At 43.0% G+C, this 24,860-nt stretch overlaps 1 protein-coding gene across 4 annotated transcripts in view; it reads right to left on the reverse strand.

Annotated features, from left to right (window-relative positions):
* RASGRF2 (Ras protein specific guanine nucleotide releasing factor 2) overlaps positions 1-24,860 on the reverse strand; it is a 231,173-nt gene that overhangs the window by 71,834 nt on the left and 134,479 nt on the right. For all 4 annotated transcript variants that reach the window (XM_087862029.1, XM_045796370.2, XM_045796369.2 and 1 more), the window contains 2 exons: positions 19,434-19,559; positions 15,709-15,798 (listed from right to left, as the gene is read on the reverse strand). In XM_087862029.1, the coding sequence (XP_087718155.1) occupies positions 15,709-15,798; positions 19,434-19,559 (216 nt within the window). The remainder of the gene's footprint in view (positions 1-15,708; positions 15,799-19,433; positions 19,560-24,860) is intronic.

The raw sequence follows: 24,860 nt of genomic DNA on the forward strand, positions 1-24,860 counted from the left end.
ACATAATTAATCCTTTTTTGGTTATAAGGAAACTGATATCCAAAAAAGCTAGTAAGTGACTTAATTCAGAACTTCAGGCTGTACACACAGGCAGTCAGAGCACCTGTCCCTCGAGCCACTGACATTCATGACAGCAGAATCCACGTCAGATGACCTTGTCTTCAACAACGGCAACAATCTACACAAGATGCATTCACTGGGATGTGTGACACATTCAAGATAGGAGGTTGTAAACATAATTCGTGTTATTAAGATACCAGTTCCCTATGGACCCCAAACTCAATCTCCCTTGGACTCTCTCCAAGAGTGGAATCCAGGCAATGTTTTCTGACTCATAGTATAGCCAGGGATCTGCCTCAAGCTCTTTCCAAAATGATATAAAGTATAACACATAAATAACCTTAAGGGATGCCCCTCCAGGGGTGAAAGAGGCCGGACAAGCTCATCTTGGAAGTATATCTAGTCCCTTCTCTGGTTCTCCCCACTTAGGTTTGCTGACATCTAACACTTAGCTAATTGTGAACTGAGATCATTATCATATTACTAACTTAGTCTTTCAGGCCTTAGACTCACAATTTAATCATCTGCCTTGCTTCTTTCTTTTTTATCATGCCCTACATACAATCCATCACAAATGCTTACACTAACATATCTTAGATTCCTTCCCCTTCCAGAACAGTCCCAAAGCAGGTCCTATTAAAACTACCATAAAAACATACTAGCGAGACTCTTGCCTCTTTTGTCCCCGATTACCTATCATTATACACAAGAATCTACCGTGGTGAATACCACTATATGCCATAGGTTCATTTAACACGGTTATTTCTAGGTCCCTTAACTGTGCCCAGAAACAACACTCCTTTCATTGGATGACCATGGAATGGCGAACAATTGATACCTTTTGCAGTTAGTTTACTAATTCTTGCCAACGTAACAGTCAATGGGGGTGTAGTGTGCACGTGTGTGTGCGTGTGTGTATGAACACACACATGTCACATGCGTGCAACACGCGAGGCAAGAAGAGAGAGAGGGAATACATGGGCGACAGGCGAATGCATTCATTTCAGTTCAACACTGGTCTGTTATGATGATAGGGGCTAGAGATCTAATGGTAAACACAACGGCCCCTATTCTCAAGAACCTTATAAATCACGTGGATGAAACAGCCAGTAGTAACAGCAGGAGATATTCACTGAGCACTTAGCTGTTCCAAATGCTGAGCTAACTGCATGGATCATCTCAGTTAATCCTCCCGACAACTCCGTGAGAAAGATACAATCATTATTGTCACTTTAAAATGAAAAAAAAAGAGAGAGAGAGACTCAGGCTGTCCTAGACCACAGAGCTGGACAATCGGCAGGACTTAGACGCAGATTTATTTGACATCAAAATCCACTCTCTTGACCACTTTTCACTCCTGACCCTTTGGAGACTCATTCTTAACTGCCCTAACTGATATGCTGTCTCTTTAAGGCCCTCGTGGCCCCTTTTCCTTGAAGAAAAAGAACTTCTTTTTCTACTGCCAAATCACCAGACACCAGGAATCAGAGGCTGCTTTTCCAGAAAGCACTGTCCTTGAGAAAAGGCACACAGCCTTTATTTCCCACCCTCGATAAAGTAAGAACGGAAGGTCAAATACTCAGGATGAACCATTAACTCCTGAGAGGGCAAGGGGCTTCTTACCCATGTCCTCCACCCACCCTGTGCTGCCGGGAGCAAGAGCAGACACCCCGAGTCCGTCACAGGTCTCACCTGAACCGTCTTCCACAGTTGGCAGCCTGAGTATTTTCAGGACGGCAGGGCGATACTAAAGCTATGCTTTAAATGGGAGAGTTGTATGGTATATGAAGTATATCTTAATACAGCTCTTTAAAAATTTCAAAATCTTTAAAAATGAGAGGCTTCTATCTCCAAGTCACCATCAAACGTAGTTGAATGTCAGAGTCTATTTTAAAGAAATGCCCAGTAGGTGGATTTTAAAATGACAAAGTAAATAAGTAAAATCTGGTTGGTGAGTTCAGGGGTTTCTTCTACTGGCCTTGATGTTTATCTGAAGAAATGTTTAAGAAACAAAAAATATGTTCAAACCCCCAAAAATGTCTTCCTGTGTGCCAGTCAGTATCCAGCTACCCTCCTCAGGAATGCTTTGGTGCTGGGCCCTGAGCCCTGCTGGGAAATTAAACACAAACAATGAAACACACACAGGACACCAGGAATAAAAGGCGGTCCTTGAAATTTCCTCTTGTACAGAAAGTAACTGGATCTGGAAGGAAGAAAGTGGAGATTCATATTTGCAGAACCTGAATTAAAATCACTGGAGGCCAATTAATGAACTGGATACAAATTAATTGCCTACCAATTAATTGCTTAACTGTCTCTTGAAATAGCAGAGGTACAGGGTTCTGAAATACCACTTTACAAAAGTAACTAGGTTTAATAGAATGAGCACTGGATTAGGAGCCCAGAGATCTGTACTCGAGTCCAATTTCTGGAATTTATATATCACTTCACCTTGCTCAGCCTATTTCTCTAAGCACAGAAGAGGAAGTAATGCCTGCCTTCCCACTTCCCAGGCTTGCTGTGGTGCCACATCTGCCATGACTTATTAAAGGGCTTTGAAATCATAAGGCACTATATAAACATAGGTGTAGGGTTAGGTCTTCCTCAATCCAGAATGCTAGGACACACAGAAGGGAATGAGAACAGCACTGACAAATCTTTAACCCTGCACTGAGGAAGGGAAGCAGGAAGCAGGAGACACCAGCTTTGCTAGGACTGTTTGCTTTGGGGTGCCTGCCTCTAGAGGGGACTGCGGTTTGTGTTAACGCACCATCCACAGGAATCTAGCAAACGGCCTCTGGTGGCGTAACATTATTTGCCAGATGAAGATTTATGCCAACGAAGACGCTCCACTACTGTTGTGAACTAATTCCAAATTGTGCACAGGGCCTTGAAAATGAGAAGCAGGACAAAGAAAAGATTGTAAAGAGGAGGAGGATTAGAGGCAGGTAACACCTGCAATGTGGCCACTCAAATGCTAAAACATATTTAAACACCGACCCGCAGAGTTTTTACAGCTGGTGATCCAATAATATCTGAAGGAGGAGATAGTTAGCCCCCTGTGACCGTTTGTTACATTTATTTAAAACCCACACACACACACCATATCACATCACGATACTATTATTTTACTCTATTTCGACTAGTCTATTAAGGGTTTTCTGCAGGTTTATCGCTCCTGAGTTTTGAAGCCACTGAAATATCATTTGCATCAGTGTAAGTCTTTCATCACTTCTCATTGTGATGCCTGTGTGGAAATCATGGCAATATTAATTCAGTCCAATATGACAGACGCTGCCTCCGCTTAATCTAACACCAGCTAATTCCTAAGACTATCACACACACCAGGGAGCGTGCGCCCATAAAGAGTAATTGCAGGTCAGAGGAAACAACTGTCTCAGAGGTAAAAAAACAAAAAACAAAAAAAACCAACACCCTATTTTCAGAGAAAGATGACTAATTAGAAGAGTGCATGAAATACTTTGAAACTATATTAACCTTTTCTTTCAGGGTCATGCACTGAAGCCTTGTTATTTTGCTAATGTGACATTTTCTCTTGGTTTTCAAGTCCAAAGTTTTACAACATGGCCAATAATTATACTGGTTACTATCAGTAACCTGTCGCTACCATCTTGATCATTTGAGACTTACTTTCTGCTTGTTCATCTAATCTCAACTGGATTGCCAGTTCTTAGAGAGTACAGGCAATGCCTCATATTGCATTTTTATCTTTCCATAGAACCTGGTATGGCACAGGGCGTATGCACAAAGACCTCTAGAGCTAATGGAAAATGAAACAAAATCGAATAAACTTGTGCATCATTTAATCCAAAGACTGGGAAAGAATAATGCTTTTAAGTCAGGCAGAGATTTCTGAATCTTGACATCAGCCTTTCTGATGAACAATCAGATTTAGACCTTTGATTTAAAAATTCAAAGCAGCTGATATTTCCTGGAGCCTTTTCCATCAGGGCTGGGTGGTAGAAACATGGCGACTAGACTTCCCACCCCTCCTACTTCCCAGAATTTGTTTGGAAACCCCATCCCTGCATTGTCCCTACCTTAATATCAATGGCCCAGTTTCTAATCACAGCATTTCAAGAGCCAAATTTTTGGTCCAGAATCAAGGTCCAAAGTCAGTAGATAGGGAATACAAACCACCTACCAGTGAGGAATTTGCTAGCTTTTTCAGCTTTGTCTTAGACTTCTAAATGCCCCATAATTCCAAGAGACCAGCTCTCGCACAGAGGGGCCTCAAACTGAGACAGTGCAATTCCCTGGGTAGCTGAGATGCTGTGGTAAGTATAATGTGTCACAAAGGCCAGCTTCAATTTCATCTTAAAATGATAATTCCAATTTTAAATTCAGCATTACAGACAGACAATAGCTACACAGGGAGGTTCCTCTCCGTTTGCAGAAGAGCCATTAAGTTCGCTCCTATTGCTAAGCAACAGTTGTTAAAATCAAACTGCTCTCAGCTCTCCAACAGTTGAAAAATCAGTCTATTCAATTCAGAGCACCGCAGGTGAAGGGAGAAGAGAAAGACTATTTAGAGATCTTGAAATATAAGGTAGATTTAAGCTACACATTAATTTTAGGTACATTCCCCAACTTCACAATATTTGGTAGGGAATATGCACATGGTTCTCTGTCCCACAGGGAATAGCCCAGACATGCCTCTCTTTCCAAAATGAAAATATGCTCCTTAGGGGCGCCTGGGTAGCACAGTGGTTAAGCGTCTGCCTTCAGCTCAGGGCGTGATCCCGGCGTTCTGGGTTCGAGCCCCACATCAGGCTCCTCCACTAAGAGCCTGCTTCTTCCTCTCCCACTCCCCCTGCTTGTGTTCCCTCTCTCGCTGGCTGTCTCTCTCTGTCAAATAAATAAATAAATAAAATCTTTAAAAAAGAAAAGAAAAGAAAATATGCTCCTTAAACTCAATTTGCTTATGAATAATTTGGCCAAAGGTTTATTGGCTACCATGATGCTACCACTGGTAGTTATCCATTGCCACATAACAAATTACCCTACAACCTAGAGACTCCAAACACATTTCCAGTCGCATAGTTTCTTCAGGACAAGGTTTTGGAAGTGGCTCACCAGGGTGACCCTGGCTCATGGTTTCTCATGAGGTTGCATCCAGATGCCCACTAGGGTTACAGTCATCTGAAGGCTCGACTAGAGCTGGAAAATCCATGTCCGAGCTCACTCATGAGGCTGCTGGCCAGAGGCCTACTTTCTAGTTTCTTGCTAGCCTCTCGGACCTCTCCTCGTGACGTGGAAGCTTCTTTCCCCCAGAACAAGTGACCTGAGAGAGACTGACCAAGACAGAGGCCAGTGTGCCTTTTGATGACTCAGGTGCCAAAGTCATACATGATCACTTTTGCTTAATTTTATTTGTTAAAAGCGAGTTACTAATTGCTACCCACACGAAAAGGAAAGGAAATCAAGCTCCACCACTTGAAGGAAGGAGTATGAGAAAACATTTGGGGGCATATTTTTAAAGCCACCAGACCACTCAAGAGAAATGTTCATGTCTTTCTCCAAACAAAATGGTGGCACTGCAGAAACCCAAAGAAGGAAGTTCCAGCATTGTGCTCTATATGCTAGGCAGAGGTTTGGATTGGTAGTCGTTCCTGCACATCTTCTGTTCCTTAGCCAGGTGACAGGATTCAAAGCTGTCACTTACTACCCATGTGACCTCAGACAACTGCTTAACTCTCTGTATCTCAGTTTCCTCTATTGGCAAGAGAATATAATACTAGTAACTATTTCACATCCCAGTTAGCATACGTAGAGCTTAGAGTAGTGCTTGGTATCTAGTACGCCCTACAGAGTTACATAACCTTCTTGTTGCTATTGTCACGTTGATCATAAGGTGACCCCGCAATGTGTATAGGGCAATATCCAACAGGGCAGCATAAGATAGGGGTTTACGAGATGTGGGGGTCACTTTGGGCGACTCTCTGCAAAAGCCACCCACAATTGTGATGTATTCACAGTCGATAAAACAGGCTAATTACATGCTGTCAAGTTGCCTCTTCAGGTCTTCCCAGCACTTGTGACGCCACAGGTTACAAATGCTGGTGAGAGAAACAGCCTGAACCAGACACTGTTGGCTCCAGGAAGTTCGGGACACATGGAGGTCCTCTGCTCTCAGGGGATGTTTCCGGCAGATGAAAAGCCCATTCCTCCCTCACCATAGACTTTAGAAGCTTTAAGATTCAATTTGCCTGTGCTGACTTGCACCATTACCTGTGCAAAAGCAGTACATTTCCTTTAAACAAATTTTTAAATTAATTTATTTGAGAGAGAGCGTGGGGAGGGGCAGAGGGAGAGAACTCCAAGCAGACTCCCTGCTGAGCGTGGAGCCCAGCACAGGGCTCCATCCCGCAACCTCAAGATCATGACCTGAGCTGAAATCAAGAGTCAGCCACTTAGCTGACTGAGCCACCCAGGTACCCCAAAAGCAGTACATTTCTACAGATTACTTCTACTACCACACTTAATCTTTGATAAACTACTTTGAGAAATGTTGTAACTAAAAGCTTATCTCATCCGGTTTAATGCATGGAGCTGATGCAATGTTACATAACCACAACAGTATCACTGATTATTTCTCCCAGTAGAAAATTCACTGAGAAATTTTAGTTTTCATTACATGTTGTTGGGGCTGTCTACTACCCCTAACTTTACAGAGTAATGATCTCCAGGTTTTTGTACTGTTGACATGCCTATTACTGCTCATTTGCCTTATTGCATTTATTATAAAAGGTCAAAAAACCAAAAAGTCCAGGAAACCATAGTCTTATATGAGGATTATTGCTTTTTGAGGATTATTTTTGTTTTATGATCACGGAGTCATCATTAGTGAAATTATTTCTGACTCATCAGAGCTTATGTTCTTTCATTATTTAAAGTATTATATATTAATATTTTAAAATATGTAGTCTCTTCAGAGAATCAGGAGTCCAAGGTTGATTCTTTTTCTCTTCCTTTAAGATTTTATTTATTTGAGAGAGAGAGAAAGAGAGAGAGCATGAGCAGGGGGAGGGACAGAGGGAGAGGGAGAAGCAGACTCCCCATTGAGCAGGGAGCCTGATGTGGGGATCCATCCCCGGACCCTGAGATCGTGACCTGAACTGAAGGCAGCCGCTTAACTGACTGAGCCACCCAGGCACTCCTTTTTTCCCTCTCTTTCTAAGTAGTCTCCTCCAGCCTAAGATTTTTTTCACCTTCAAAATAAACGGGATTGCTTTCTATTACCATCTTTCTCACCATGGAAAAGTTCTGCAGAACCAGGATATAATCCTGGAAATGCACTAAAGAGCAAATTCTGAGCATCACGACACTATCAGACTGCTGACAAGACTGCAGGATGCAGGGCTGGCTTCCTGGTGTGCAACCTGTACTGCACTGTGCCCCAAGCTCAGAAGGCCCACACTTGGTTTAATGCTCAACTGTCACTGTCTTGAAATTCTTTACAATTTTTTAAACCAGGGGACCCGCACTTTCTTATTACACTGGGCTCTACGAAGAATGCAGCCAGTCCTGGCAATAGAACATACCTCCTTGAAATAGTGCAGAACTCCAAGAGATGAGAACATACCAAGGAAAAAAGGACACAGGGAAGAGGCAGATAAGTAAGAACTAAGGTAAGGGGTATTGCACAGAAAATTAAAAGATGGCGAGAGCCCCAAATGAGAAAAACTACATGCAGGCGGTATTTTAACCTGAGACTTCTCAACTCCTTGTTAACCTGGGTTAGACAGACAGCCTGTTTCCTTTGATGTCCTAATTACCAGGAAATAGGACACTGAGAAATAAGAGAATTAGACTGAGAAAGTGAGCACCGTCTTTCCAAGGATGGCAGACAGTGGAGCAGTGATTCTTAGCCTTATTTCTGTTTTCACACAATTCACACGGCAGCACACTGCCATCAATAACATCTCTCTGTTTTGGAGTGCCTGCCTCTGGGAGGAAGCTGATCAGAATCCTCAGGGGGATAAGGGCATTTTGAAGAAGTCCCTGACTGTTCCCACTCCACCCTGTCCACCTCCCATTGAGAATCACTGCAATGAAATAGCTACACGGATTAACTTTCTGAGGTTGAAACAGAAAATCGATTTGTGATTCCTGCCCAAAGTTACAGTTTTACTTTGTGAAACAGACATTGGAAAAAGACCACATTCTGTGGCTTTCTTATAAGATCACTCAATAAATAGATAAGCTATTTAAACAGAGCTGAGTGTTCTCACAAATCCTCAAAGAGACTGTCGACAGCAGGGTATACGTGACGTTAACTTAATTCATGGTAACCAATATCCTACTGAAAATTTAATCCAATTCTCAATACGGAGATAAATGCTTCCTCTGACCAGACTGTATCACTGTACTTCAGGCCCACGTTTCTGCAGTCTGCTGAAAGAAATCACAGATCCTCAATACCAACTGCTGGCCAAGTAAGAATCTACCAACGGATGACTGATGTCACTGGGGCTCATCCCTCTGGGGTCACCAGCTGCTGTATGTGTCAGGTGAATGCCAAGTGGACCTATTGGTGGGAAGAAGATGAAAGAAACGGGTGTGTTGCAAAGACAGGATCAAGAGGTCAGTAACAACATTAAGTAACTCAAGTTTTCCAAGATCTTGCTCTTTCTGAAGTCACTGTGGGATTAGAGGTACCATCAGGGCAAAGAGAGCAGGAGCTTGGTAGTGGACAGCTCTGAGCGAGCCTCATTCTCAGGAACTGCAAGAACCGGGGCCAGGCCCTCCACCACTCTGGCTCTCATGCTTGCTTCAGAATCTATAAAACAAGCTGGAGAAGAATGGTCCCTGATATTACTGCCACAGTGAGGGGGTGACGATGAGGCAGCCTCAAGGTCTTTCAGGTAAGATTACCCGGTGAAAGCAAAAGTGGTTAAGTGAAGGAGAAAAGACGGGCTTCCTGTAGAAGAGCTTGGCCAAAGGAACAGGAAACCATCAAGGGGAGGGCACTACGGCGGTCAGGAGTCCGTTGCTAGTATGTAGGCCTGTCTCAGGAAATCTCATCTGTATCAACCCACACTCCAGGTGGAAGTGATTACAGGAAATCTGAGGTCGCACACGTGGTTCACAGCCAACTGTGGTCCTCAGAAGTATTTTGGGTGACCTGGATGGCATTTTGAAAGAGTATGGATTCATTGCTAGCATTTAAAGACAGATATCACATAAATATCCAGCTTTCTGGCTTTCCTTTAAAATAGAAAATAAAGAAAGAAGACAGATCTGACAGCCCTCGTCTGTTATCCATCGTGGCAAAATCAGGGGGAGCTGAGCAGTAGCTGCCCCCTTTACACACGGCATCAGCTCTCCAGCCCGTCCTTCAGTTACCTGCCCGGCCCTAAAATGGATGAAACCGAAGCGCAATCAAGTAGCAATTAAGCAATGTGAGTGAATCAAAGAAGTGAAGCATAATCAACTATATTGTAGCTTTGCCGAGGAGAGACGGTAATAGAGGAGAAGGGTCTCCTGGAAAGGGCAGCACAAAGAAAGTGAACTTGGCAAAGCAACACAGTCAGGACAGAGGGTGCCCAGGCCAGCTGGAACAAGCCTCTGGGTCTGCCTGAAAGCATATCAAAGACAAGTGGTGAGCAGAGGGGGTGTTCCATGTGATGTAGCTTACTGTGGGGCACCTTCCCAGGAAAAGAACGCAGTGACCACCTGACATGAACGTTCCCGGCTGCTCTGCAGGCTGATACAGTTAAAGATGTAACTTCTCAGATCCAAAATTCTTATTCCAGGCAGTGTGTGTGTGTGTGTGTGTGTGTGTGTGTTTAAAAATAAGACCTGGAATCACTGTTAATTTAAATTTGATTTACCAAAGCTCTTTATTTTTCATTAATAATAGTGATAATAGGGGCGCCTGGGTGGCACAGCGGTTAAAGCGCCTGCCTTCGGCTCAGGGCGTGATCCCGGCGTTATGGGGTCGAGCCCCACATCAGGCTCCTCTGCTATGAGCCTGCTTCTTCCTCTCCCACTCACCCTGCTTGTGTTCCCTCTCTCGCTGGCTGTCTATCTCTGTCAAATAAATAAATAAAAATCTTAAAAAAAAAAATAGTGATAATAATGTTTTACTTAAAAATGTAAATTAGATACATTCTATCCCCTAAACTTTCAACTATCTATCTTTGGTGAAATAATGAAAAAACGTTTTTCACACTTTGAAAAAAAAAAAAAGGAAAATATGCCCCAAACTAGGATACCTCCAGTGGTGAGGGAGGTGGGGCTAACAAACAAAAAAAGAATCATTTATATTTAGGAATAAATGTAACAAAACAAATGTTAGACTTATATGCTGAGAAATAAAAAACATTGCTGAAGTGAGCACAGATCTAAATACATAAAAAGACATTCCACATTCATAGATTAAAAGACTAAATATTATTAAGACTGACACGTCTCCCCAAATTGACCTATGGAATCAATAGAATGACTATAAAAACTCCAAGGGAGATTTTCAGTTTCAGCTCTGACATGTAAAGAACGTAGCAGCCGACACATTTGTCTTTACAACAAATAAAAGGTGGACAAACTGAAAATCAATGACTTTTCTTGGACACCTCAGAAAACCGAGGTTGCAGAACAAATGACTGGCCCCAGATCGGGAGGGACAGGTGCATCCTGGGAGACACCGCTGAGATCTGCTTATCAGGGGCAGAAGCTGCTGGAGCCAGGAACTGGCAGCAACACTGAATGGTCCTTTTGATGAACTGCTAGAGGCTGCAAGTGGACCAGTTGTTAGAGTGGGAACTGCTGGGGGCTGCCTTCTTAGGGGGTCCCCACACGACTTCTGGCTCTTGCAGGGAAGGGGGAAGAGCATCATTGTGAAATAAGCCTGAAGCCTTCTCTGTAAAAAGGTCTACTCTGTAGGGAAAAAGACTGCCTAAGCCTTACCCAGCTTGGGGAAGAATATCCCTTCCACTTCTTTTTTTTTTTTTTTTTTAAGATTGTATTTATTTATTCGACAGAGATAGAGACAGCCAGCGAGAGAGGGAACACAAGCAGGGGGAGTGGGAGAGGAAGAAGCGGGCTCATAGCGGAGGAGCCTGATGTGGGGCTCGATCCCGTAACGCCGGGATCACACCCTGAGCCGAAGGCAGACGCTTAACCGCTGTGCCACCCAGGCGCCCCTTCCTACTTCTGTCTTTTCCAAGAAGAAAATAACGTAGTCTAGAGGGATCCAGGCTTCCATGAGATAAACTGGAAATGCCACAACCGGAGAAGGAACAAACCCACCTACTCCATAGTCTGGCAGTTCCCCAGCTTGGCTCCCCACTAGGATCACCCAGAGAAGTTTAAAATATCCTGATGCCTAGGATGTACCCAGACCAATCAAGTCAGAATCTCTGGGGATGGGACCAGGTACCAGGATTTTTAAAAACTGGCCCGAGCCAAATTCACACCAAGTTCGGATCTACTATTAACTGCACAGGCTTGAGTAACAGTTTGACAGAAGAGAAAACAGATTATGAATTATCTACTTTACAAGTACCAAGTAATTACCAATAAAGAACTCACTATTTCTCTAAGCAATTGTAACTGTGCCATTAACTTTCCCAAAAGTACAGTCAACCATTCCTCTATTTTGTTAATTTACCTTGACTTACATAGAATGGTAAAACATATAATCTGCTCACAGATAATCAAGAGTTGCTTGTAGCACCTCTACAGCCATTATTTCTAGTCTCATAAAAATAACCCACCGCACACTTCCATATCTCACTTTAGATCATTTCATAAACTCTATAATTAACCCTAGAGCTTCAGGTGTGGAGTAAGCACCACGATGTGCCCTGATATGTGTATTCACTGGATGTGCATTTCTATTCATATCACAACTATATCCAAACTGCACCTGCAGATTCTCTGTATCAGCAACCCTCTGAAATGCACACATTTTAATTTCTACTTTAATACAGAGCTTCTAAATTTGAGCAGATGCTTAAAAATACATTGCAACCAGTGTCGTGACACGCGAGACCTTGTTAATAGTCCTTCATCTGGATCTTGTATAGAGTTAAAGCTCCGCTACAAGAAAGGGCACTCACTTGATTGATTGATGATGACTGGTCCCATCCCCCACTCCCACTCCCCAACGAACAAAATTTCCTATAGCTATTGCAATTCCAAGAATGATCTGGAGTGGACTCATCAGCGTATTTAGTAGGAAGCCAATGACACTTCAGCTTCAGGGCCTCTCGCTGTGTATGGGCTTCTTCCAAAGCCCTGGGAGGTGTCCTAAAGGTTTGTATTTGTGATTTTAGATTTTTTTCCTTGGGGTAATTATATAAGTGTTAGGCCCCAAATTCTGGACCCTAACCATTAGTGGGCCCAATGTAACTGGGCTGCCAATCAGAAGGCAAACACTAAATAAACTGTTAAATCTTCATAATGTGAAGTGAACAAGAATTGCTTTAGGCTTGCAATCATACCCACAGAATTGGCTTTCCTTTGTCTCCGATGAGGAACCTCCAATAGAGGCAAAGGGAATATGATAAGGAAGGAGAGACTTGCCGATCTTTGGAAAGGACTGGGCTGTTGGTCCTAAATGAAACCAGTGGGGAAAACCCAGGCTTTTCCAGTGTGTGTGGAAATTAGGCAGGCCCAGACCCCGGGGAGTGGATCCCCAGGCCACCTTCCATGAATAAATCAGCTTTCTCTGCCTTCAGGGCCAAGCAGGTGCAACCTGTCTGGGATCTTTACAAAGAAAACTTTCGGTCCACTTTCTTGCTAAATTTGAAATTCCTTTTAATGAAGTAGCAAAGCCTTCCAAGCAATAATTAAAGAGAAATGGCTTAGCATGCAAATGCCTGGAGTGAATATTTGAAAACATAATCATTAATTGACACGTCTAACCCAGAGCTGCCAGACTCCTGTGTATTTGGATGAGGGGGTAGGGGTGGGAGTAGGCAAGTGGGAGGGGATTAAAGCAGGAGGGAACCTGAAGACAGCCTGGAACATGGAAGCCCAATCCGCAGACCACATGGCCTAACCGGGCACCACCTTGCTTCCTGCCAGGGGCTGGGACACAGCAGAGCTGCACTGCCAGGTGCGCCCACATCACAGCCCTACAAGCAGACGGGAGGCCTGCAAAGGCTGATGCAAGCGTGAGGTGTTCGCTTGCTTCCACAATCTTCCCTTCTGCTTGCCTTGGTAACTCCCTAGGTTCTGGGGTGAATCTGGGTCAGCGATTCCTGGTTCAGAAAGTGGACACAGAATCTGGTGTGGGAGTTAAGCACCATCTAGCCCTCTCTTCCCTTGAACATTTGTCTGTCAGGATCTAGGCCTTCCTGGGGCAGCTGCTACTCTCCCTGGCTAGTCAGTAAGTCTGGATTGTCTTTGCGCACTTCCTGTTTCTGCTCCCAGTCCACCTTCCTCAGCCACCTGTGTACCCAGCTCTTCTGTCGAGTTCTCCAGGGATCCCCTATGGGGGGCCAGCTCCATGGAGTGGCTGAGCCCCAGGAATATACTGGCCCCCACTCTATGAGAAACCCCCTTTCTTACCGCCACTAGCGGTGACCCATGTGCACCCTGCCACCCTTAACAGCAGGGCCACAGCCACTGCCAAATCCCATCCCTTATTTCCTTGACTTCTCAAATGGAATCATGTGGCACCAGACCACATTCCAGGCAACACCAGCAGCCCCGTCATAAAAAAGCAGTCTACTTGCTCCAGATCAGGCTACCCTGCCCCTCGCCACACTGACTCTGGGCAATCACCATGCGCCCCTCCTCAGCTGGCTCACTGAAGGGAGCTTTCTCCCTAAAGCTATTTCAGTAGCAGGGGAGAAGTAGGAAGAAAGGAAGCAGGAACAGCAGTGTTCCAATGGTGTGGAAGACTTGGCTGTTTTGTCACTTTATCCCCTGAACCATCATGTACACACAAGCCAAAGTCAGAGGCCACTCTCTAAAGCTCATCGGAACTTTGCTACAGGGGCGCCTGGGTGGCTCAGTCGTTAAGCATCTGCCTTCGGCTCAGGGCGTGATCCCGGAGTCCTGGGATCGAGCCCTACACCAGGCTCCTCTGCCGGGAGCCTGCTTCTTCCTCTCCCACTCCCCCTGCTTGTGTTCCCTCTCTCGCTGCCTGTGTCTCTCTCTGTCAAATAATAGATAAAATCTTTAAAAAAAAAAAAAGAAAAGAAAAAAGAACTTTGCTACAATCCCAGGTGGAAAAGAAGGACCTTCCCCCTCCCCAGCCTCCAGCCAATGCAGAAATAGGCTCATGGAGAATTAACATAAAAACTCTTTTCCCTGGTGAACCATATTTAAATGATAAAACCTATGAGGAAGCTCTGTACGTTACTTTTTCCAAAGATGAACTAGCTTGTGAGATGAAAGACAGAGAGGGTCTCAGCAAGTCCCAACTGGTAACCAATTCTGCTGAGAGCATAGTGAAGACTCCTTCATCATTTCACCAAAGAGATGTTCATTATTATGAATGGAGTCGACAACAGAAGTCAACTGGATTGACAAGACATCAATGCTATTACCATTATAGGCTGTTTTGTGTTATGTTGACGGGAATTTGAGGGGAAGGTTTTGAGATTAGTTAGAGCAAAACACACCCCAATTTTCCTGACCACATCCAATGCAGCATGTGTGGCAAAATACTGGAGATGGAATGTGGTTAATCTGTAAAGATTTCCATTCAGATGGGGTGTATATATATGTATATGTATATACGTGTATATATATGTATAATCACTATGGTAGCTTATGTTCATTATAGAACCTCTCTCTTTTTTCTTACTTCAAGTGAGAAAGAATTCACACAGATAGTACTTACTAGCTACTATTATTGAATACAGGTTCATGGGCTTTGGAAATGGACTCTTTTGTGGTAGGTGAACAATGGCTAGTTAACAAAATACACCCTCACTCATGGTTCTACAAGGCTTGATGATCAGAACCCATGGGGTTTGTTTGGGTGAAGACACCCACAACAACAAAGCTGTTTAAACCACATAAGGATTTGTTAAGCAACAGTCCCTCCAACTTCCTTCCCTCCATAAGCCTTCCCAACTGCCTTGCATATGCTTTTACCATTTTACTCAATTTTAAAGGAAACGCTTGTTCCTGATAATTCGGCTAAAAAGGTTAAAGAACTCCATAAAACAACATGCTTCCTTCTGTGATACAGAAGTTCTTAAAAGCATCACCCACACAACACCTGCGTAAGACTCACCTGAAGGCGCTTACTTAAAAGACAGTCTACGGGTGAAGGGGAGCGGGAGATACAGGCTCCGGCTATGACATGAATAAGTCAGGGGGGTAAAGGCACAGCGCAGGGAATATAGTCAATAATATGGTAGCTACATTTGTGGTGAGCACAGCATAACATACAGAGACATTGAATCACTAGGCTGCACGCCCGAAACTAGTGTAAAATTACGTGTCAACTCTACTCAAATACCAAAATTAAAAATAAGTAAGTACATACATGAATAATCAGTCAATAAAAGACCATGTGACACACTGACTTAGAAGGGGAGCTGGGAATCTGCCGTCTTAGCGAGCTGCCCAGTGTCTCACCAACACACCGGCAGGCAAGCACCGCTGATTTCATGTACATTCCTGTCAGTCTGCACGTGGCTGCTCGGCCCTGCTCACCTGGGGGACTTCCGTGTCCTGCAGCCGCGGTGGCAATCGCAAAGGCAGATGCCGGCGAAACAGAGCAGTGCGAGTTGTCGGCTGTCTGTCCTGGTTATGTGAAAGAATGGAAATGGCATGGTGAGGCAGATGGGTAATATTCCGTAAGGAAAATTCTCATTTTCATTCCTGCACTGGATGAAGGCTTGGGCCAGACACCCTGTATTGTCCTTGTTCATAGAAAAATAACAAGATTTTACATCAGTAATTGCACTCTAGGTAGACACCCAAGAGAACTGAAAACATATCCTTGCAAAAAATAATACGCGAATATCCCTAGCAGCATTGTTCACAATAGCCAAGAAGTATGAACACCCAAATGTCCATCAACCATGGAATGGATAAACCAGATACGGTATATCAATACAAGAGAATATTATTTAGCCACAAAAAGGAATGAAGGACTGATGCCTACAACATGAATGATCCATGAAAACATGCTAAGCAAAAGAAGTCAATCACAAAAAGTCATGTATTGTATGATTCTCTGCATATGAAATGTCTGGGAGAGGTAAATCCCCAGAGACAGAAAGTAGATTAGTGGTTGCCAGAGGCTGTGGGGAGATGGGAATGGGCAGTGACTGCTAATGGGCACCGGATTTCTTCTGGGGTAATAAAGATGCTGTGCAGTGAGACAGTGGTGATGGCTGCCCAATCTTGTGAATATATAAAAGCCACTGAACTGTATACTTGAGAAGAACTTTAAGGTACCTGAATTATATCTCAATATAAAAAATGTTTTTTAAAAATTTCCTACATCATCGGGGCACCTGGGTAGCGCAGTTGTTAGGCGTCTGCCTTCGGCTCAGGGCGTGATCCCGGCGTTCCGGGATCGAGTCCCATATCGGGCTCCTCGGCTATGAGCCTGCTTCTTCCTCTCCCACTCCCCTGCTGTGTTCCCTCTCTCGCTGGCTGTCTCTCTGTCACATAAATAAATAAAATCTTAAAAAAAAAAAAATTTCCTACATCAGGGACGCCTGGGTGGCTCAGTCATTAAGCATCTGCCTTTGGCCCAGGGCGCAATCCCAGGGTTCTGGGATCGAGCCCCACATCGGGCTCCCTGCTCCGCTAAGAGCCTGCTTCTTCCTCTCCCACTCCCCCTGCTTGTGTTCCCTCTCTTGCTGGCTGTCTCTCTCTCTGTCAAATAAATAAATAAAATATTTAAAAAAAATTCCCACATCAAAAAAAATTTCCTACATCATATTACCAATAGAATTTTCTGCCCAAAACACCTCTAAAGTGAGGATGCATTCTAAAACCAAAAAGATGCTCTGAGCCCCCTTGTGCAGCCCTTTCCCTCCTCAGACATTTTACACACAGCATCTGATAATGCTGATGCCAACCTCACTGGTTTTCCTCGTTCAGGCTTTTAGTGAAAATAATTCACTGTGATTCTGACCTGAAGGGTTTTTATGAGTTTGCCCCTACAGTGATATAGTCATGCTTAAAATAAATAAATACAAGGCAAGGCAAAGAGCTGCTTAATACACCCCAGTAGAAAACACAGACCAGCTCTATCCTCCCCTCTAGCAGTGGCTTTTAAATATTTGTGGAAGGAGGTGGCAAGTAGACAGATGAACAGGCGAAATTTCAGCTAAACGGCAAGAAAATGTGTGACACTGTCCCCATTTGGATCCTCTGTTTTGTCACAGATTTCAGCTTCCTTCCCATGTTCCTATGTCTCTGGGATGTAGTCACATCAGAGAAGAAACAAAGGACTTAATTTAATTCACAAACAGGATGAGGATTTCCAAATAATGCTTATATAAATTAAAAAATTTTATATATGAATGTAAATATATGAAAAGGACTATAAAGCAGAGCCCTGATAATAGTGACCAAGTGAAGAGTATTTATTTCTCGCCTTGGTAGAGTTTTGCTTCCATGAGCTTTGGCCCCAAAAAGCTCAGGATGGTTACCTTGAACTCAAGATGGGGGTCTGTCCCACGTCACAGGGATCAAGGAAGTCACCAAGGCCTGGACTGACCAAAGCTCTAAGAGTAGTAGAGAGATCTGGCTAACACTACAGTAGACCTGTAACAAGCCAGGGGAGTCCTACTCGCCACTTTCATTTGCCAGAACCACCCAAACGTCAGGGTGACCCATGGTTGATCAGAAGCCTGAAATCGGTCCACTCCCCAAGGGCTGATATCCATCTGGGTGCGTCTTCTGACAGCAGCCTGACCCACGTTTAGCTTCTCTTGGAGCTGATCGCAAAGACAGCTTCCGCCCCTTGGCCAAGGCCACAAAGGAAATGGCCACTTGGAGCCTTGGGCTAAAGTGTCCTATTTAAAGCAGGTGCATGAAAGTCAAAAAATGGTTACATTTTACTTGGATTACTTGGGGTGAGTCTGGTTTCGTAACTGAATGGTTTTCTCCTCTAGCTTGAAAATAACTGACTTGAGGAGAATAAAGGAAACACTTCAAAACCAACTGTTGTGTTTTTTTGTTTTAGATTAGTAAAGAAAAATGTAAGGATTAACAACACATCTGTTTGTTTTTAAATATTTCTAAGGTTTAATAAGTGTTTAAAGTTTGTAATTCCTAGTAGGAAAACATTACCTTAATGCATACCCTAATGGCAAACCACTGTAAAAATGTTTCAAAAAACAACTATTACTTTGATTTTTTTTTTATGCGAACAATGGGGAGATAAAAGATTTCTACCTTTCGGTCTGATGGTTTTTCCTCCATTTATAGGACATTCGGTATGTTCTAAAACAAATTATGGGCAATGCTTTATAATTTTCATAACTATAGAAAATACACCAGTTTCTGCCACATGAACAATAATGATAATTGGGGTCCCGTGTAACTGGACCTTATTTTAAATTCTTTATTTAAATTCAATTTAGTTAACACATACTGTATTAGTTTCAGGGGCAGAATTTAGTGATTCATCAGTTGCCTGTAACACTCAGTGCTCATTCCATCAAGTGCCCTCCTTCATGCCCATCACCCAGTTACCCCATCCCCCACCCACCACCCGTCCAGCAACCCTCAGTTTGTTTCCTAGAGTTAAGAGTCTTTTACGATTTGCCTCCCTCTCTGTTTTTATCTTATTTTATTTTCCCTTCCCTTCCCCTATGCTCATCTGTTTTGTTTCTTAGATCCCACACATGAGTGAAATCATATGGCGGCGAGGGCGCAGAGAACTGGGATCCCTCTTACACTGTTAGTGGCGATGCAAACCGGAGCAGCCACTGTGGGAAACAGTGTGGAGTTTCCTCAAAAAGTTAGAAATAGAGCTACCCTACGACCCAGCAATTGCACTACTAGGTATTTATCCCACTGGACTTTATTTTAGGTGACATAGTGTGCTTAATAAGGTCCCCCCAAAATTGCGGTGTCCCAGAGGAGCCTATTTAATACAGACTACATTGGGATTCACGATAAGGTAGCAGAGTCCAAGAACATTTTGGTAAAGGCAGCACTGACACTCTTCAACCAGCCACCCTCTAAGGACAAGCCTCTTGTGCAATGATGGGGTCAGATCACTATTAGTTACACTAATGATCTATTCTCTAATCATTCATTTCTCCACTACATGACAGCAACATTGTTTCCTTCAACTAATGTTTGTAACAGACTAAAAAATATTTGGGGAGTGAAACAGGCAAAAGAAAGATTCAGAAACTAGGAGCTATCTTTTGCTCTTATATTTCCATGTCTCCTTCTGAGCTTACCTACAGGTTGACGATAACGGAGGTGCTGAGGCGTGGAGGGTGACCGGCAAGGTGAAAGGTCCGTGCTGTCCGCCACCGGGGAACTTTCCACTCCTGCTCGGTCCATGGGCACAGACTCTAGGACAGCTGCTTGGAAACATCGGGAATTTTAACAACCAGGCCATGAATTCAATAGGCACAGTAGTAGGCACAGAAACACAAGGTTTATTACGGATAACAGCCTTTCAGATGAGTCTACATTTTTTAGGGCTTTAATATGAAATCAAGTCATTCCTCCGAGCAGACTGCTAATGTCACTGAATCTCAATGCAGTGTCTTCTCTATCCCTGTCTTGCGACACTGCTGAGCCTGGCTAACCATACCCAGTCCTTTCTGCCCAACACAACGGCAGAAGGTAAAAAGAACAGGGGATGTGCTGTGGGTCCCCTACCCTCTGGAAGAGTAGGGGAAGAGGGACATTTCCAGATTGCAAATCAGACTGGGATCAAAACTGGGACTTCACTTATTCTTTGCTTGGGTTACCCCCTTATACCAACTGAAGTTTGAATCTCTACCAGTGTGGTCCCCATGAAGCTCTGGAGACTCCTAAGGACCTAGAGCTGCCCTGTCCAAAATGGTGGCATTAGCCAAATGGGACTAGGTAAATTTAAATTAAAATCAACTAAAATTAAGTTACTAATTCAGTTCCTTACTTGCATTAGCCATATTTCAGGTGCTCAGTCCCGAATGCGGCTGGTGGTTACAGTACAGGATGGCAGAGTTAGAGAGCATCTCCATCCTCCCAGAAAGTTCTATTGGATAGCCCTGGTCTAAAGCTACAGATCAGCAGGAGGCAAGTGGAAATTTTCAGAATGAACTATGGGGAAAGTTTAAGATCATCTGAGCCTTTTCACTGAAGCGAAGTTCCCACGAATAAAAGACACATCATTCTAGGGTCTCATTAGGCTATTACTGATGATGTTTCTGTACCACTCGCACTGCCTTATTAACCAGGTAAAACTACAACTATGTGTACATTCTTTCACAGAAAAGCACGACCAAAAATTCATAAATTTCCAGCAATTCTTGCACTCCTTTTTCCTAGGGCTTTTCATTAACCCGTAACAGCTGTGTCACCTCTACTAATGTTCCATTACCCCTGTCAGCAGGACCGCTCTCAGCTCAGCTCCCTTTGCCATTCCATTCAAGATTTTAATCAACCAACCTTTCCAAAAATCCCTAATGACTTCTTGCATGTGATCTGCTTCCTTGGAAATATGGCCACAATTCGGCTCTTTTGAAACACAAAGGGGCCAGGGAAGGGAAATGGTTAGGCTCTTTCCCTGAATGACATAATTACAGTAAAGCTGGCAATGATGCAGGATACAGACAAAAAATCCATGCTTAGCTGTTAGTTTTATTATTTTCTAAATAACTCCCTCAAAATTCTGTAATGGAAGGCATCTGCTCTGCAAGAGCAAGCAGAATATCAAATACGTGTCCTTGGGCTGATTCAACCATTCAATCCTCTGAGGCAAATGAAAAAATCATTTCGTCAGCAATTATCCTGAACCCAAAAAACTTCCCAGGGAGAGAGATGGTCAGGCCCTGAATATCCCCTGAAAGAACAGGAAAGCAAAGAATAACACTGTAAGCAAACAGGCAGCTACAGAGAGAAGAAACCATGCCAGCAGGGTTGTGGAGAAGAAGCATTTCCTTCTGGCATGTTCACTTTCAATCAAGTTCCATGCAAACAGCTTTGCTTTCAGGACGAGTAGGCAGATGTGGGCTCAAAACAAATGCTAAAATTGGGAGCACTTTCAGCCCACAGGCAGGCAATTTTCAAGCTCAGAACACAGAAACAGACACCGGTGATGCGGGCTGCGCAGCAACATCTAGCCTGGGTTGCACAGTCATGACCCGAGTGCACCTGGCGGGTGAGAGACCCAAATACAGGCAGCAGTCTTGTGCCTTCCCTTCCTTGCCTGCCGCTGGCTGGATTTTTGTGGAGATCCCACCATCAGGTGGAATGCGGATGAGTTGGGCTGAAATGTGTATTTCTAAGGAAAATCCAGGGTGGAAGAAGGTGGGGCTGGCCTGCTAGGAAGAAAGGAGGGCACTAATGAATAATAGGTGAGCCTGGGACAGACCTGGGGACTTGGGGGGGGGGGGGATGTGCATTCATTTTCCCTCCGAGCTTCATCGTTTTGCTCGCTTTGAGGGATAGTTCCTATTTCTCTTCTTTCCCTTTATGTCATTTGAAGTTCTCTTGCCAGGAAATATTGTAGGTTGGCATTAGCATTGCAATGACAATAAAACTGGACAAAAGTCACTAACATTTTTCACATGGTGTGCCCTGAAACCTTCTAGCTGATCAGCAGTGAGAGAGACCTATGGCCTAAGTACGGACCTAACGGATGAAGCTGGTATTACGCAATGAGGTTGTACAGAGTTGTATCCTGAAGTGAAAAGCCAAAAATGTATAAACTGTTGGCACAGAATTCTTATTCAAGTTTGCCAACTGTTTTAAGTGTTAACATTATGCAAAGCACATGCAAACATCTTTCAAATTAAAGACAGATCAGTGTCTCCCTTTTCTTTGCCAATTAGAATTTTCAAGACTAGACAACAGAGTTAACACAGCAGCACTCTTGGCTCCTACAGACATCGTGTACACACACACACACACACAGACACACACACACACTGAACCTGTCAGACTGATGCTGAAGTGTTTTATCCATGACTTTCTTAGGCCTATTCATGACCAATTTTGCCCATTTATCAATGCAAAATAAAAGAAAAATCTATGATTCCTTTGTTTCACCTCTTCAGAAAAATGCCACAGAGCTCCCTAGTCTCCAGTGTTAATTCTAAGCTTTCTACTCACAGCATTTCCTTTAAGGGAATCCACAGGATAAATTGTTCTCAAGTCCCAGTAGGAAGAAAAGATGTGCCTGTACACCAGTCTATTCTTAGGTTTCAGTATGAATCACATAATTGATTATTTTCAGGACCCAAACCAGGGTGACCCAAGGAACTGGAGAAGACCACACAGTGTTGTGTTCACTGTTCACTAACCATACCCTTGGCCTCAGACAGTTTTTCTTCATTGCTTGATTTCCTTATTCATTTTATTTTATTTTATTTTTTAAGATTTTATTTATTTATTCGACAGAGATAGAGACAGCCAGCGAGAGAGGGAACACAAGCAGGGGGAGTGGGAGAAGAAGAAGCAGGCTCATATCGGAGGAGCCTGATGTGGGGCTTCATCCCATAACACCGGGATCACGCCCTGAGCCGAAGGCAGACGCTTAACTGCTGTGCCACCCAGGCGCCCCATCCTTATTTGTTTTATTTTTAATCCAGCTATACCATGTTCCTGTTTGAACTACCACTTTAACTACTTGTTAGGAACAAGGTGGGAAGTAAATACATTAAAAGTAATCAGAAGACAGCTACAGAAAGGGAAAAGAAATAAAGATGTAAAGGGGATGCAGAACCATCTATCATGCTAATGGACATCAAAAGAAAACCAGAGCAGCCATATTTATATCAGGCAAACTTGATTTTTAAACCAAAGACTGTAACAAGAGGTGAAGAAGGGCATTATCATAATTAAGGGGTCTATCCATCAAGAAGACCTAACAATTGTAAGTATTTATGCCCCAACTTGGGGGCATCTAAATATATGAATCAATTAATAAAAAATATAAAGAAACTCATTGATAATAATACAATAATAGTAGGGGCCATTAACACCCTACTTATAGCAATGGACAGATCATCTAAACAGAAAATCAACAAGGTAACCATAGCTTTGAATGACACACTGGACCAGATGGACTTAACAGATATATTCAGAGCATTTCATCCTAATGCAGAATAGACATTCTTTTTAAGTGCACATGGAACATTATCTAAAACAGATCACACACTGGGTCACAAATTAGCCCTCAACACGTAATAAAAGATTGAGATCATAGCATGCATATTTTCAGACCAAACACTGAAACCTGAAGTCAACCGTAAGAAAAAACTTGGAAAGACCACAAATACATGGAGGCTAAAGAACATCCTAGTAAAGAATGAATGGGGGTAACCAGCAAATTAAAGGAGAAATTAAAAAGTACATGGAAGCAAATGAAAATGAAAACACAACAGTCCAAAACCTTTGAGATACAGCAAAGGCAGTCCTAAGAAGGAAGTATAATGCAATACAGGCCTACCTCAAGAAGCAAGAAAAGTCTCAAATACACAACCTAACTTTACCCCTGAAGGAGCTATAAAAAGAACAGCAAATAAAACCTAAAGCCAGGAGAAGAAGGGAAATAATAAAGATTAGAGCAGAAATAAATGAGACAGAACCGAAGGAAAAAACAAAACAAAACAGAACAGATTAACAAAACTAAGAGCTGGTTTTTCGAAAGTATTAGTAAAATTGATAAACTGCTACCCAGACTTATCAAAAAGAAAAGAGAAAGGACTCAAATAAATAAAATCAGGAATTAAAGAGGCGAGATCATAAACAACACCACAGAAATACAAACAATTATAAGGGAATATTATAAAAAATTATATGCCAGCAAACAGGGCAATCTGGAAGAAATGAACAAACTCCTAGAGACATACAAACTACCAAAGCTGAAATAGGAAGAAACAGAAAACCCGAACAGACCCATAACCAGTGAAGAAATTGAATCATAATAAAAAATCTCCCAACAACCAAGAGTCCAGTGCCAAATGGCTTCTCAGAGGAATTCTACCAGACATTTAAAGAGTTAATACCTATTCTTCTCAAACTGTTCCAAAAACAGAAATGGAAGGAAAACCTCCAAACTTATTCTAGCAGGCCAGCATTACCTTGATTCCAAAATCAGACAAAGACCGCACTAAAAAGGAGAATCACAGGCCAATATCCATGATGAACATGGATGCAAAAATTCTCAATGAGATACTAGCAAATTGAATCCAACAGTACATTAAAAGAATTACTCACTTCAATCAAGTGGGATTTATTCCTGGGTTGCAGGGGTGGTTCCATATTCACAAATCAAAGTGATACAGCACATTAATTAAAGAAAGGATAAGAACCATATGATCCTCTCAATAGACACAGAAAAAGCGTCTGACAAAATACAGCATCCATTCTTGAAAAAAACCCTCAACAAAGTAGGTATAGATGGAACACACCTTAACATCATTCAGGCCATATATGAAAGACCCACAGCTAGTATCATCCACAATGGCAAAAACTGAGAGCTTTTTCCTCTACAGTAGGAACAAGACAGGGATGTCCACTCTCACCATTACTATTTAACATAGTACTGGAAGTCTTAGCATCAGCAATCAGACAACAAAAGGAAAGAAAAGGCATCCAAATCGGCAAGGAAAAAGTCAAACTTTCACTATTTGCAGACAGCATGATACTCTGTAGAAAACCCCAAA

The sequence above is a fragment of the Ursus americanus genome, chromosome 5, assembly GCF_024610735.1.
Source record: "Ursus americanus isolate L20-20 chromosome 5, mUrsAme1.1.p, whole genome shotgun sequence".
NCBI lineage: Eukaryota > Metazoa > Chordata > Mammalia > Carnivora > Ursidae > Ursus > Ursus americanus.